The following is a 14,961-nucleotide window of genomic DNA, read 5'->3' as shown; positions in this document are numbered from 1 at the left end:
GTCTTCTTCTATTTTTTTCCCCCGCTCCCCACCCCCTCCCTCCTGCGCACCCCCCGCTCCTAAGCCGAGTGAATTGAAGCGGACGCCGCGCGGCTCCTCCGGCCGCTGTGCCCCTCGGGCTCCCCAGCCGGGGTGGCTATTGGGGGGGGGGGGGCGACGCAGCTTTAAACAGTGGTCTTTTTTTCCTTTGCCTTCAAGGAGGGGAGATTTCTCGCCTGCCGCTCGCGCTGGGGCTCGATGTGAATATATATTATGTCTGCCTGTTCTCCCCTCGTCGGTGGCTAAGGTAAGCTGGACTGAAATAGGCTATCAGTTTGTGAATGGCGGAGAGTATGTCTCAATGATTTATGGCCCATATGACTCCAATCTCGGTTCAAGAAGAGTTCACAAGCTTTAAGCTTCCTTCCACGCAGCGACTCTCCTCTCTCCTCTCTCTCTCTCTCTCTCTCTCTCCCTCCCTCCCCCTCCCTCCCTCTCTCTCTCCCTCTCTCCCTCTCTCCCTCTCCCTTCTTGCTTCTCTCCTTTTCTCCTCTCTTTTCTTTCAGCAGCCAGATCCAGGGCTGAATTTCCCCCCCGGCTGCTAAGAAGAGCCTAACCTTTCTCTCTTTTCCTTTCTTGTTCTTTTATTTTTCTTCCTTCCACTAATTTCTTTTCTTTTCTTTTCTTTTTTTTTTTTTTTTTTTAAGTCCTGGAAGAGGGCCTGTCCCCTTTCTGCGGACTTCCCCAGCTATTGTTACTCTCCCCGGCTCTTTTCAGGGGTGTGCCTGGACAGGTGGGGTTCTTGGGGCTGCTCACCGCCCTTCTCCAACGAGACCCTGGGGGGAAGCCGGGAGCCACCGTCTCCCTCCCTCCCTCCCTCTCTCCGGAGAAGCCATATGGAGCCTGGATTTTTCCAACATGGAGGCAAGGGAAATAGACATGTTTGGCTTGGTAGAGCTGCTCCCCACCCCCGCTTCTCCCAGATCCCTAGATCTCGGATCCCCTCAACACCTTAACCTCTTTTCACTGTCCCATCAGCCGGGCCTCTGCACCCTGCGGCCGATCCGGACCTGCCAAAGTCCCGGAGCAGAGTTGCCAGGGCTCCTTTTAATTCTGTTACCTCCAGCGCCCAAACTTGCTGCCCTCAGCCCGGTGTGCTCGGAACCTGCGGCCGCGAGCCGTTTAGGCGTCCTGGACGCTTTCTCTTCGCCTCCTTGGTCCAGCAGAGCTGGTCGCCTGCTTGCTACCACGGCAGCCGCGTCCCAGACAGCCAGAGGCGGCAGCCAGGGGCTAGCTCCGGCCACAAACCTCCCGGCCCTGTCTCGCCGCCGGCGGAATCTCCATTCTTTCCTGTTACGTCTCTGCCTTCTCCGCTTCCCACATTCGCCTGGCCTCTGTCCTACGATGGTTTGAAGGTTTATTGCAGGGGGAACGACAGGAATTTCGGCCCCAGGCGTCTAGTCAGATTATTGCTTTATTATCACCATCATCATCATCATCATCATTACTGCCGTAACAATCATTTAGACTAAATAAAGCCAGGGCTCGGCCAGCCAACCCCTTCCAACGTTTTTATTTCATTCTCTTCTCTATCTATTAATAACAAACTCAACTGATGCCTGTTAATTAATTCCCCCTTCATCCAGGGCTGCTCCGAAGCTAATTTTGGTTAAATCATCAGAGGCTAATGGTAATAATAATAAAGGGATTGGGTCAGCCTGGTCAATTGAACTCCAGTTCTTCTCCCTGGAAGGACCTGCTGCTTGACAGACCCATGTGTATTTCCCAGAAACAAATTCTTCCCAGAAACCAATCGGAACTCAGGGCTACCCTGGCTCCCTTTTGAGTGTAAATCTCTGCCATTAAGAAGGGGATTTATGTGGGGGAGGGACTCCTTTCACCTGCACTCCTTTTATTTTATTTTCCTATCTTTAGTTTTCTTTGGAGTTGACCAGCTGGGCTGAATGAGATTTAAGGAGTCCAAACTCACATGTCAGAAGACAGGGTCACTCTGGAGGTTTTATGAAATGCGATGGTGAGAGATGCAGGAAAGCAGGGAGAAAAAAAATGCAGTCAGAAGTTTTAGAAGAAATACACAAAATCCTATGACAGCTTGGAGCTTTATTTTTTTTCTGCACAGTTTTAAAAGTCTGTGTTAAAATAATGATTTTTTTTTTTTTTTGCCTTGGAAAACTTCAGTAAACAAAGTACCCCGTTTCCAACCCAGAGAATAATTTTTTCTGATTGCTCTGTTGACTTTCTTTTTTGCCTTGGGTAAAGGTGTTCTTATTCAGGAAGCACTCTCGTATCTCTTGGTAGAAAAGTCAAGCAGTTATCCAGTTTCTCTCTTCTTTTCTTCTTTTGGAGAAATCAAAGGAAACAGACTGTCAAGGAAAAGGGTGGGGAAAAATTAGGTCTGATGAAAAAAAATGGAGCCGGGAGAGACTTGGGCCAAATGGTCACCGCACCAATCAGGCGGGCCAGGGAAATGGAAACAATCCTGCTCCATTTGGGGGCCCCATGGGGGCTGCTATCCACTGGGTCCCAGACTTGGCTGAGGAGAGACTCAGACTGAAGGTGCTGGTACCTGCCGCAGGGCCAGTGAGGAGGTTCGGTTCTGCTGGCTCTGGAGGTTAAAAAAATCTTCAGGAAGTTTGTAGGTCAGGCTGTTGTCTTCGTGAGGTGGGAGGAGAACGAGAGGGCTCCTCACAGGAGAAGGTTCCCTGCTCAACTTGCTTGTCCTTACTGTCTCTTTCGGAGATCCTCTTTTTTTTTTTTTCCTCCAGGCTAGACTCTGCTTGGGTGAGAGACCTAGATGGACATGGAGGGAGGCAAAGACAGGCGGCAGGAGGCCTCTCAGCTCAGAGGAGGGTGTTGGTGATGCTTTTATTTTGGAGTCTCCTAGTCCCCCCCTCCCCTTGAGCCACCCTATCCCAGAGCTGGGAGGGGGGGATTGGGAGAGGGAGGCAGAAGAGGTCAGGGGCTAGCATGCAGGCAGGAGAGAGAAACGATGGCCTTTGCCGTAGTAAGATATTGTACCTAGGCAGTCCCCAAAGCAGTAGAAGTGGAAATAACAACTGGTGGACTTTTTCCTTAAAATTAAAATAAGAAATAAGAAAAATCCATTTCAGGTCAGGAAAGTGGCCTCAGCATCTGCTTTGAAGATGTTGGGGTGGGGGAGAAGAAAAAAACCCTATTGATGTCAGTTCCCTTTCAGCTCCTAAGATGGATTCGAGCCCCAGTCCTCTTCTCCCCCTTGTGTCTCTTCTCTCGCCCCGCAGGTCAGCCGCTCCCAACGGACTCGGGAGGAGGGGGGCAGAAAGGGGAGGGGGGGTCCGGCGCCTCACGTGACCCCCGCGGGTGCCAATGTCCGGTCCTGAGGGTATCAGGCTCTTGCAAGTTGCCACCCACTGCCCGGGCCTCGCCCAGCGATGCAGAAAGCCACCTACTACGACAACGCCACGGCAGCACTCTTCGGAGGCTATTCCTCGTACCCTGGCAGCAATGGCTTCGGCTACGACGGTCCCCCCCAACCCCCCTTTCAGGCCGCCGCGCACCTGGAGGGCGACTACCAGCGCTCGGCGTGTTCGCTGCAGTCCCTGGGCAACGCCGCCCCGCATGCCAAGAGCAAGGAGCTCAACGGCAGCTGCATGAGGCCCGGCCTGGCCCCCGAGCCCCTGCCCGCCCCGCCCGGCTCACCCCCGCCCAGCGCCGCACCTACCAGTACCACTAGCAACAGCAGTAATGGGGGCGGGCCCAGCAAAAGCGGCACCCCCAAGTGCGTTCCCGGCTCCAACTCCACCCTCACCAAACAGATATTCCCCTGGATGAAAGAGTCAAGGCAAACGTCCAAGCTGAAAAACGGCTCCCCCAGCACAGGTACCAGCTCTCTGCCTTCCTCGTCGTCAGCCAGGAATGTCACTGTTATTCTAGCACCCAGCCCCTAGGCGCCCGGGCGGCGGCCTGGGAACAATATCAGGTGGCGGCGGCTGCGGCGCTTTGCCCATACCCATCCCCCTCCCCCTGGCGACCCCTGACCCCACCGGCACCCTCTCCCGCCAGCCACCCTCCACCTGAGCTGCCGAGCGCTCTAGAAGGCCAGGTGTTCGCGCGGCCGCAGCCCTTCGCAAGGCCGCAGAGCCACGAGACCCGCCAGCAGACGCAGAGTCGTCAACGATTGATTATTATTAAGTATGATTACTGTGGGTATTAATCACAATCGCTCCGGCGGCCTGGGGTGCCGGCCCCCAGGCAAAGCAGCCTCTCCGAGCCGCGCTTCCGCGCCCTGCCCCCCGAGTGTCCAGATTCCCCCAGGGGTTCTCTTTGGCCGCCCACCTTGTCCATAGGACCCAGCAGGAAGTGTAGGGGTGGGAGGGTGGGAGGTGGGTGTCTTCCCAGAACCTGGAATTGGGGATGGGGGGAGAAAGCGTGCGCGCGAAAATCCAGCTCTAAATAAATGGCCATGCGGCTCTGTCTGCGTGACATGATCAAATTTTCATAAGCTGGGGCAGCAAGAGGAGAACAGGTCTCTTAATAAATGCCACTATTATAGAGTGTCCGCTAATGCGACGGGCGTTGGGGGGGTGGTGGTGGGGAGGAGGCGGGGACGAGAAGGGGAGGGCGGCGGGGGCTCCGAGTCCAGGCCTGGATTTATTAAGAAACCATGCATTCAATTTCGGCGTGTTCAGTAATTATCTTTTATTTCATTTTGTCCCCTTCCCACCCCTCCCCCTCGGATCCAGCGGAGGGCTGCGGCGGCGGCGGCAGTGGCGGCGGCAGTGGCAGCGGCGGGGGCGGCGGCGGCGGCGGCGGCGGCGGGGGAGGGGACAAGAGCCCCCCGGGGTCGGCGGCGTCCAAGCGCGCGCGGACGGCGTACACGAGCGCGCAGCTGGTGGAGCTGGAGAAGGAGTTCCACTTCAACCGCTACCTGTGCCGGCCGCGCCGCGTGGAGATGGCCAACCTGCTGAACCTCAGCGAGCGGCAGATCAAGATCTGGTTCCAGAACCGGCGCATGAAGTACAAGAAGGACCAGAAGGCCAAGGGCCTGGCCTCGTCGTCCGGGGGCCCCTCCCCCGCCGGCAGCCCCCCGCAGCCCATGCAGTCCACCGCCGGCTTCATGAACGCCTTACACTCCATGACCCCCAGCTACGAGAGCCCGTCCCCGCCTGCCTTCGGCAAAGCCCACCAGAATGCCTACGCGCTGCCCTCCAACTACCAGCCCCCTCTCAAAGGCTGCGGCGCCCCGCAGAAGTACCCCCCGACCCCGGCGCCCGATTACGAGCCTCACGTCCTCCAAGCCAATGGGGGCGCCTATGGGACGCCCACCATGCAGGGCAGCCCCGTGTACGTGGGCGGGGGCGGATACGCGGATCCGCTGCCGCCCCCTGCCGGCCCCTCCCTCTACGGCCTCAACCACCTTTCCCACCACCCTTCGGGGAACCTGGACTACAATGGGGCGCCCCCTATGGCCCCCAACCAGCACCACGGACCCTGCGATCCCCACCCTACCTACACAGACCTCTCCTCTCACCATGCGCCTCCTCCTCAGGGTAGAATCCAAGAAGCGCCCAAATTAACACACCTGTGATGGGAGAGGGAGGGCGGAGGGTCGAGGCCATGGGGTGGATGAGAGCCAGAAGGGGCGCGAGGCCGCGGGGCTCCAGGAGGGCAGCCCGGAGGTCTGACGGAGAAGGCCAGGAGGTGATAGCCACACTTTCTGGGAAGGCCAGGCCTGCAGCTCCTTTCCCTTCCCCTGGCCTGAAAAGTTACATTTTAAGGTTCCCCCAGTCCCTGGTTGGAGTGGAATCCACAGCGGATTGTGGAGAAGACCCCATCAACCCTAGGCCTCCAGCAATACCCAGTTGGGATCCTATGATCCCCAGTGGGGTGGAGGAAGAGGAGATAGGAAAGCAAGGTAGAAAAGCACATTAAAACAAACAAAAACAGACAAGATGGCTAGGCCATCACCAACCAACCAACTTACCTTCCATCTCTGTGGTTAATTCCTCCAAATCTTGATTTTTTTTACCCCCTTCCAATTCTCCTTTTAAAAAACAAAAGAAAGCGCATTTCAAAACCAAGGGCACAAAGCACGCTCCCCTCCCACTTCCATGAAGCCTCAAGTTTTTTCCCAACTATTTGAGTCTTACTGGGCATTCCCTCCATTTTTAGCCCCATAGTTTCTGCTTTAGGACATTAATATCTCTTCCCCGCCCCCATCTATTACGGTTTTCAGAGGGCTCAGGGATGGTGAGAGATCCTGAAAGTCAGAGCTGTCTATATTATAAATATATATATTTTTCTTTTATGGAAACTGGGAGGTCAGAGCAGGCAAGGTGTCAGGACTAAAGGTTTGCCCATTCTGCTGCCTCCCATCTCAGCTCCAGAACCATCCCCCTCTCTCCACAGAAAGCAATCGGCAACACGAGGTTCTACACTTTTCTTTTCTTCTGTTGCTCTCTTGACTTAACGTGAAAACAGGGTATATTTTAACAAACTGTCTGTCCCACGCAGGGGCTGCAGCTGGGCCTGTGCGCCTTGCCCAACCCCCTGACAGGACACTTTTGTTGCACTTAGAGTTTACATTTTAATGGATATAAAAACAACTGTGAGAGATGCCTGGGCCTGCAGGAATCCAGCATCGCTCAAAAAGTGTGTTCTAGTGAACATTTTCATATATATTTATTGGTTATAGCTTGTTAAAATATTTTCTTTTTTGTATTATTTATCCCCCCTACATTATGTATTTATATGAGGGAAAAAAATGAAAAACTGTACTTTTTTAGTATTTACTTGTTATAAAGGACATTGTGTTTCCTGTCATGTAAAACCAGCTATTTTAGTTATTATTGTACTCTAGAAAAGAGCTGTAGATTTATGTTAAACTCGTACTTATGAGCAATTGTAATTAGTTCTAAAAGGCATGAACTCAGCTCCTATTGTCACTGTATAGTCCTGAATTTGTAGAATTAGACTTAATTCCCTCTTGGAACTTTCTTTGTTCTTCTGTAGTTACTTTTTTCCTTACTTGAAAGGGTTGTCTGTCAAACAATTCTTGAATAAACTTTCTGTTAACAATTTTATCTTGTCCTGGTGGTCCAGTTTAGATAGCAGAGCAAGGCTGCTGACTGCCACATTTCCTCCAAGGAAAGGAGGACACGGAGACCCTATACTGGCTTTTGTATCCAGGGCTCAGGTCTCTATCCCCTCCCTTACCATGCCTCAGGCCTGGAACGTTCTGCCAACTTCTTTAGCTAAGATTTAAGTAGCAAATTGCTGGGGGGGGAGCAAGGGTGGGGGGTGCTTTGGAGATAGGGGATGAGGACCCTTGGGTGCTCTCTTTGGGCCTTTTTGTTTGGCTTACTTGCTTCTCAGTTTTTCTCATTGACCTTCTGTCTTCTTGCTCCTTTGGCCACAACTTCCTGGCCACCCCTTACACAACAACAACAACCATAACAAAATCTGGCCGTTTACTGCTTCTTCCAAGCAACCTAAACTTCACAGTTCTCTTCCGGAGGTACAAAGAAGTCGTCACGTGACCCGGAGCCCAACCACCATTGGGTCTAAAATGAAAACAAAGGAAAATGATTAAAAAAAAAAAAATCTGAGGCCTAGACTTCTCAGGTCAAACCTTACAACTAAAGTGAAATTAAATCACTAAATAAAACTCGGGGCGGAGGGAGAGGAGGCGCGGATGATTTCTTCTGCCAAGGAAAGGGGAGAGGAGGAGGAGGTGAGGAGGATGGAAGAAGCGCTTGGATCCCAGCGTAAATAAAATGGTCCCCAGGCTACTGTGCAGCTCCGTTTCCACGATCCTTGGGAAAACTTCATTTCTTAGTCGTGGTTCCATAAAAGTTTTATCACATTGGAGCGAGGATAGAGAGGGTCTGTCAAAGATGAAATGTCACCGCCGCGTCGCTGGAGCCGATAAGAGCGAAGAGACAGGGAGGCTGAAATATGGAGCTAATTCGTTGAAAGAGAAGCGATGGCTGCGCTGAAGAGTTGCATAATTCTAATTGTAAGCGATGCGCCCGCATTGCTTAATTAGGAGCATATATTTGGTGGTACTGATGGGGGGGGGGTAGTGTCAGTGAGAATCGTTCCAGGCCCACAGCCTTAAAGCGAGGGCTGATTTTCATTTTTATGTTGGCAGTCCAAGGTTAGTAATTACAGTCTTTATGCAACAATAAATAACAATAAAAAAAGCAACCTGAATTCTACACCCTCCCCCTCCCCCCACCAAGTAGGATTTTAACTGGACTCGGCTCATCCAAGCAGCAAGCAATTTAGCATCGGGTCAGGCTATAATTTAAAGGCATAAGAGCGTGCAAAGTTTGATTGGGATCAAATAACGCTCAAGGGTTTTTCTCTCTTTCCGTCTTTCCCTCTCCCTCTTCCCTGAATAACATTTTCTGAATGATGTAACTACATGAAGCGCCATGTTTGGCTCTGGGGGTGGAGGGGATTGATTATTTATCTGGCTGGAGAGAGGCAGGCCAAGAGAAGGGATTTATTTCGTTTGAGTTTGAAAAGCAGAGCTTTGGCTTGAAACTGGAATTGCAAAGGAAAAATAAGGGCCCACTTGGCTTGGTGTCCTCTACCCTTCTTTCTGTGAGATTCCAGGCCCTAGCTAAGTAGCCAAAGTCGTGGGGGCGAATCTCTGTGCTCTAACAGTCACAGCACCACAGGAGGCGGCAAGCGGTGTCTCTGGGAACGAGGGCTCTCTTGGCCCCTTTTAACACCCAACTTTTCTGCTCTTCTCTAATCTGGCCGTAAAATCTGTCAGCAGGGTTAAAGAAAGCCGTATTTCCTGCAGGGACAGCCTGGGCCGGAGTGGATGCCCAGAGAAGCGTTCCACCCTGCAGCCAGCTGGAGAGGCTGTGGAAGAAACTTCCACGGCTTCTCAAGGGCGGGGTGGGGGTGGGGGTGGGGGGGGTGGCCAGAGGGAGAACCCTCTTTCAGGCCTCACTGCTCAACTTCCAGACAACTTCAACTCGGATTCTTCTGTGCCCCTCCCCCCAGCCCCCACCCCCATCCACACTCCCGAAGGGCAAAACAAAACAAAACAAAAAAACCCGTCTTGTTTGGACTGGAGTGGGGCACAACGGTCTCTGACCAGTTTGCCCAGTGCAGAGCAGCGTTGTCGGTTCTGAACCCTCCAGAGCCAGCCACCCCCTGTCCCTGCAGCCCCCACCTACAAATCCCCTTTCTTCCTCCTGGCTCTCCTCTGTCCTTCTCTGCCCTTTTTAAATACTCACCGCCACCCACGCGGATGAATACTCACCGCCACCCACGCGGCTGTTACATTGACAGAAAGTTTCTAGTTCCAGCTCCCGGCTGAGTTGCCATTTCTCTGCTAACCAGCCTTCTCCTCCTTGCCCGGCAGCGGAGAGGAGGAGGGGGAGGGGAGGCCTGAGCCGTGGGAGTTCTCCAGACAAACTTTCCACCCAACTCAGCGACCTTCCCTCTGTCCCCATTTCCCATCTGTTTCCCCGCTCTCCCAGAATCACCTTTCTCTTTTTCTATCCCCCCCACCCCCAGGCCTTTTAAAGGGATGTGGAATTTCGGCTGTTCCCTCTGCTTTCCCAAAGAGCCAAATTCTTTGATGCCATCGGAGGGAGCTGTCAGGGAGCTAAGATTGATCGCCTCATCTCCTCTCGGTCCCTCCGACCCACTTATTTAAAAATCTTCCCCCAGATCGACTTTTCATTTTCTGCTTTGAGATCTAGTTTCCCACCAATTGCTTGGGGGCCCGAGTTTTGTGTCCCCTCTCTCCAGTAAATTACAGCACTCCCTAAAGTTCAGAATATCTTGATCCCCTCAAAATAAATTAAAAAAAAAAAAATCTCCTTCGGGGACCAGAAATGGAAAATCATCTCCTTATTCATTGTTTTCACCCTCTCCACGTTCAGAGAATTCTTTCTTGCCAGGGATTACTATTTGTTGTTTTTAAACTAGCACGCTGGCAAAAATGGGATGGGGGATACGCTTTGTCCGTGGACGGAAATCCTCCCCCCAGACATTGACCTGAGTTAGAGTGCTCTAAGTTAAATCAGACTCCCTCCGTTCTTGTTCACGTCCCTGGATGTGGATGCAGAGACAGACTTGAGGCTCTAAAGGGGAAACAGGCACCTTAGATCCTGTCTGTTGCGGGGTATCAAAAAGAGTGAGATGATGACTCCTCCTGAGGAAGACAGGTGGACATAGGGACAGGGGCACTGCTGCAAACACTGGGGAGAGGAGGCACCTGAGACCACACAGCTATGGTGGCCAGAGGTCCAAAAGGGCCCCTCACCATCTATCTCACTCCTCGGTGTCAGCCTGTGAGTGCCTGTCGATTTTCCAAGATTTATCTGTTGCTTTTGGGCATTGGGATAGGGATGTGGTGCTGGTGACTGTAAATCTCTTCTCTTCCTTATTGCACCGTAACACTGACCTTCCTCAAAGGATGGAAGCCTCTTCCTACCATGTCTTCCTCCCACATTGAGATCCTTCCTCAGTTTGCTTTCTTTTGTTTTTTCCTTCTTTTTTTTTTTTTTTTCCTTTTAATGGGGGAAGGGTAGGGAAGAAAACACTGCTGGCATTTTAAAGAAAGCATTAATGTAGTCTATTATGTATTCTATATTACAAGTATTTGGAAAAGAGGAAGATTTCTCCCTTAGAGTCTCTTGTTTCCCAGCTTTTGAAACCTCCCATCCTCTGTAGGGGATAAGAGAAAGGTTCCTCTCTAGCCTTTCTGGAGAAAGGGAGGCTTTGGGGACAGGGAGTGTAGGACTTGGGGCTCACAGTGTCCAGGTCGTGGTCCTCTAGAGTTTTTGAATCAATTAAAGCAAATAATGCTCTCTGTTTTCCACCAGGCCCAGACAAGCGATTGGCCGAGGCCAGTCCCGTGACCATGAATTCCCTGCAATTTCGCCGGAGTCCTGGGTTTAATAGAGAGAGTCCCCATACGCTTGTATTTATCAGCAATATACAATTATAAAGGCCCAAAATTAAAAAAAAAAAAAAGAGAGAGAGAGAGAGAGAGAAAGAGAAAGAGCGAAATCTCCCCCTCCCAAAATCGCTCCATCACATAAACCTGGGGGGGGCAAGAGGGGGGGTCCCTTCAGATCCTCCCTCCTGACGCCCCCCCCAGCAGGCCCCCTCCCCCACCATTGAAAGCCATGAATTTTGAATTTGAGAGGGAGATTGGGTTTATAAACAGCCAGCCATCGCTCGCGGAGTGTCTGACTTCCTTCCCCGCTGTCTTGGAGACATTTCAAACTTCATCAATCAAGGAGTCGACATTAATTCCTCCTCCTCCTCCTTTCGAGCAAACCTTCCCCAGTCTCCAGCCCGGCGCCTCCACCCTTCAGAGACCCGGCAGCCAAAAGCGAGCCGAAGATGGGCCCGCTCTGCCGCCGCCGCCGCTCCCCGCCGCCCCCTTGGTCCCCGAGTTCCCTTGGATGAAAGAGAAGAAATCCGCCAAGAAACCCAGCCAATCCGCCTCGTCTCCCCCGGCCACCTCCTCCGTTTCGGCCTCCGGGGTCGGCTCGCCAGCAGGTCGGTTAGCGGGGTAGGGGTGGGGTGAGGGGCAGCTAGAAGAGAGGGGGAGAAAGCGATGGGGGAGGTAGAAAAGGTGTCGAGCCTGTTGGGGATCCTTGCCGGGTCGATTCCAGGGATGAGGGAGCGAATACGCTGCTGGGGTTCAGGCCTGGCCGCTGCCAGCAAATTTTTTTTTTTCCCCCACTATAGCAGATTTTTGGAAGCAGGTTGGGGAAGAGCTTTTTCTCTGCTAGAAGAAAAGGATTTGATTGAGGTTTTAACCTTTATCTGTGTGGAGGAATGAAAGTGGTGTTGCTGGGTTGTTGAATCTGAGGGTAAGAAAAGATTCGGCCCCAATTCCCCTGGCTCCAAAAGAGGGGGCTTTGAAAGCAAGGGAGGAGAGGAGGTGAGGAACAATCTTTTTTAAAGAACCCTCTCTCTGGGTTGAGCTCCAACGTGCTGAATTGAGGGGTCTACTCCAAGGACTCAGGAGGGAGGCTCTGAGGTTTGGGGGGCAAAAGAGAGCCGCTCCCTACCCCTTGCGTGGCCCGTGGGCGGCTCTTCTAATGCTTTGCCCTGACCCGGGCCGGGGCTGCCGGCAGGAGGGGGACAGGAAAGAAGGCAACGCCGTGAGAGCGAACCGCTTCGATAGGCGGGAGGAGGGAGGGTACTGCTGATACAGGCTTTTTTTTTTTTTTGGCGGATCGGGTGGTCTTCACTTCAGCCGAGTGAGCTGGGGCCGGGGACACGGCCCGCTCTGACGCCCAGCCCGCTTTCCCTGCAGATGGCCCGGGACTGCCGGAGGCCGCCGGCAGCGGGGCGCGCAGGCTGCGCACTGCGTACACCAACACGCAACTGCTGGAGCTGGAGAAGGAATTCCACTTTAACAAGTACCTGTGCCGGCCGCGCCGCGTCGAGATCGCGGCCCTGCTGGACCTCACGGAGAGGCAGGTCAAAGTGTGGTTCCAGAACCGACGCATGAAGCACAAGCGGCAGACGCAGCACCGAGAGCCGTCGGATGGGGAGCCGGCCGGCCCGGGCGCCCCGGAGGACGGCGGCGAGCCCGCCGAAGAGCCTGTGGCCAGCCCGGGCCGCCCCTCCGCCTCGCGGGCGGCGCGGGAAGCCTGCTCTCGCCCGCCCCAGGTCGCGCCGGCCCCCCCGGGCGCCCAGGGCCCCCAGCCTTTGACCGCTCACGTGGGGGGCGGTCCGCGCGCGGCCGCCGGGCTGGAGCCCGAGCCGTTGCCGGAGGATGCCTTCCTGGAGCGGCAGGATTCGCCTTTCTTGCCTGACCTCAACTTCTTCGCGGCCGACTCCTGTCTCCAGCTGTCCGGAGGCCTCTCCCCCAGCCTGCAGGGCTCGCTCGACAGCCCCGTTCCCTTTTCCGAGGAGGAGGTGGACTTCTTCACCAGCACCCTCTGTGCCATCGACCTGCAATTCCCCTAACCTGTTTCTCTTCCCGGGCCCTTCGACCCCGTCCCCTCGACCCCGTCCCCTCCGCTGTCTGCGGGAAAACCCGAGGACCCCTCCTCCCCCAAGTCGTTTAGACTTTTTGTTATGTGTTTTGCTAAAATTCAGGTATTACGGAATTAGCGTTTAATCCATTTCCTTTCTTTTCTCTCGACAATGCTGGGCACTCGGGCGTCTTTTGAAAAATCACACCGGAAAATTCCGTTTGGTAGACTCCTTCCAACGAAATCTCAGGAATAATTAAATTCTAGGGGGGCTTTCTTAAAAAAAGAACTAGAGGAACTTATTTTCCTCTCTCTCTCTCTCTTTTTTAAGTTTTAGACCGTAGATTATTTATTAAAACTCTTTAATAATAGGAAAAGGGGAAAGTATTTATTGTACATTATTTTCATAGATTAAATAAATGTCTTTATAATACGACAATGAGTGTTTGTGTTGGGACCCAGTCCCTTTCCCTGCATCCCCCCACTAGGCCTGCTGTCACTCCTTCGCGCTCGGCTTGCCCGACCCTGGGCCGCTAAGTCCGGGTGGTACAAAAGTAACCCTATTTGGCCACCGCTTCTCGGCCCGGCCCGCAGCTCCGGAGGAGTTGTGTGGCGGGGGGGGGGGGGGGGGGGGGGGGTGTTGCTGGTAGCTCTGTCACCTCGACACCCTCTAACGGATGGCCTTTGGCCCTGCGCTGGGGTTCTGGGACCTCTTAGAAATAAAGGTGGGCAGGTGACGGGAGAAGGTTTAGACGAGGGTGGCAGGAGAAGAAGGCCTCGGGGACGGGCTTTGGGGTCGTGGGAGGGGGCGCAGAGGTTCAGCCAAATTTGGAGGGGTCCGCAGGTTTCCCGGGTTCCTCGCTTCAGTGCCCCCGAGCGAGGTCGGAAGGCTTTATTTTTCCTGAACGCAGGAAGCCTGAGACTCGAGGCCGGTGGACATGGGCCGGGCCACGGCGTCGAGCGGAGGGATCGGGCGTTTTCTCCGGCAGCAGATTCCAAGTGGGCCGGAAAGGCCGGGGGAAGCGCGGAGCGGGCAGCGCACCAGGGCGGCCACCACGGGGCTTCGGGGTAGGGAGGGCGGCGGCGGAGCGGCGGGGCCGCGAGCCCGAGGAGGCCCGGCCTGCGTCGGGAGACGCTTGGCCTGCGGGGGCGGGAAGGAGGAGCGAGGAGAGCGGGAGGGCGACTGGGCAGCAAGGCAGATCCTCAAAATGGCGCTGGGGCCCGGCTGCAGGGAGGGCTAGGGAAGAGACGGTGGCCGCCATGACAGCCGCTTCGGGAGGCTTCGGTCCCCGCGCCCGCCGTCTCCTTTCCGGACCTTCCAGACGCTACGGAGGAACAAGAGCCAGGGAGCCTCCTTTTCGTTTCTGTTTTATTTAGACCAATGCCGCCGGCGAAGGCTGAGGACGCGAGGCGGACGCGGAGGCCGCGCGGGGCGGGCGCGCAGGGCGGGGGCTGAGCGTGCAGGCCCGGGTCGGCCTCGCCGGCTCTGACTTTGGGTTCCTCGCGCTGGGATCTGAAGCTCGGCCGGAGCTCGCTCCAAATGCAGGCCCGCCTGTCTTACCAACAACTTCATCTGCCTTCTCACCACGGTCGGCTCTCCCCCACCGCGCCCTGCCCGGCTCCTTGCAAACCCGGCAAAGCGGGAAGCCGAGGATCGATCTCCCCCATCTGCCTCCTGGTTTGTTCCGGGGAACGCGGAGATTTAAAGGGCCCTGGAAAGCCATCCATCCTCCTTAGGTTTACTTAATATTTCTCTGGCTCAGAAACAGACACCGCAGGGTTACCTCCCCAGCAGATGCTGCCATTCTCAGAAAGCAGTTTGTTTCCTGGGCCTCCCAGACTTTCCCCTGGACCAGCAGGACGGGGACTTGGAGTACCAGGCACCGAGAGGCAACAACTGTCAGGAAAAAGCCGGGAGCCAACATAGGTCATGACACATAGGACTAGACAGGCGCTCCCATATTTTTTTAACTGGTCCCTCAGTGTGGGAAGTGCACACATCTTATTC

General features: G+C 54.4%; 2 protein-coding genes and 2 long non-coding RNA genes across 16 annotated transcripts in view; 2 read left to right on the top strand and 2 right to left on the bottom strand.

The window, feature by feature from the left end:
• The window catches only part of HOXB3 (homeobox B3), a 41,888-nt gene extending 34,827 nt beyond the window's left edge, over positions 1-7,061 (top strand). For 6 of the 7 annotated variants that reach the window (XM_059150007.1, XM_059150006.1, XM_059150009.1 and 3 more), the window contains 3 exons: positions 199-286; positions 3,261-3,858; positions 4,722-7,061. In XM_059150007.1, coding sequence (XP_059005990.1) covers positions 3,411-3,858; positions 4,722-5,566 — 1,293 coding nt within the window. In that variant the 5' untranslated portion in view covers positions 199-286; positions 3,261-3,410 and the 3' untranslated portion in view covers positions 5,567-7,061. Of the gene's footprint in view, positions 1-198; positions 287-1,017; positions 2,061-3,260; positions 3,859-4,721 lie in introns of those variants that run through there. The other variant, XM_059150012.1, reaches the window with a different exon arrangement.
• On the bottom strand, positions 2,084-3,792 carry LOC131816889 (uncharacterized). 3 transcript variants are annotated; one of them, XR_009348219.1, is made up of 4 exons: positions 3,701-3,789; positions 3,019-3,071; positions 2,567-2,790; positions 2,084-2,363 (listed from the first exon to the last, which is right to left on the bottom strand). It is a non-coding gene; the product is annotated as an uncharacterized LOC131816889 (long non-coding RNA). The 3 variants fall into 3 exon arrangements; XR_009348217.1 differs by lacking the exon at positions 3,019-3,071 and having other exon boundaries at positions 3,701-3,792; XR_009348218.1 differs by lacking the exon at positions 3,701-3,789 and having other exon boundaries at positions 3,019-3,264.
• LOC131816888 (uncharacterized) lies at positions 4,842-12,536 on the bottom strand. Of its 5 annotated transcripts, none has more exons than XR_009348215.1 (5): positions 9,263-9,464; positions 7,343-7,541; positions 5,963-6,022; positions 5,488-5,736; positions 4,842-4,971 (listed from the first exon to the last, which is right to left on the bottom strand). It is a non-coding gene; the product is annotated as an uncharacterized LOC131816888 (long non-coding RNA). The 5 variants fall into 5 exon arrangements; XR_009348216.1 differs by having other exon boundaries at positions 4,846-4,971; positions 5,561-5,736; positions 9,263-9,460; XR_009348213.1 differs by lacking the exon at positions 9,263-9,464 and adding an exon at positions 12,397-12,536 and having other exon boundaries at positions 4,871-4,971; positions 5,498-5,736.
• HOXB2 (homeobox B2) lies at positions 10,941-13,395 on the top strand. The gene is made up of 2 exons (XM_059150013.1): positions 10,941-11,520; positions 12,287-13,395. Exons 1-2 carry the CDS (start codon positions 11,142-11,144, stop codon positions 12,943-12,945), a joined length of 1,038 nt encoding a protein of 345 aa, XP_059005996.1. The 5' UTR covers positions 10,941-11,141; the 3' UTR covers positions 12,946-13,395.
• Positions 13,396-14,961: the final 1,566 nt, after the last annotated feature.

This window comes from Mustela lutreola, chromosome 15, assembly GCF_030435805.1.
Source record: "Mustela lutreola isolate mMusLut2 chromosome 15, mMusLut2.pri, whole genome shotgun sequence".
NCBI classification, from domain to species: Eukaryota; Metazoa; Chordata; class Mammalia; order Carnivora; family Mustelidae; genus Mustela; species Mustela lutreola.
This window is presented reverse-complemented; position numbering and strand designations above follow the sequence as displayed.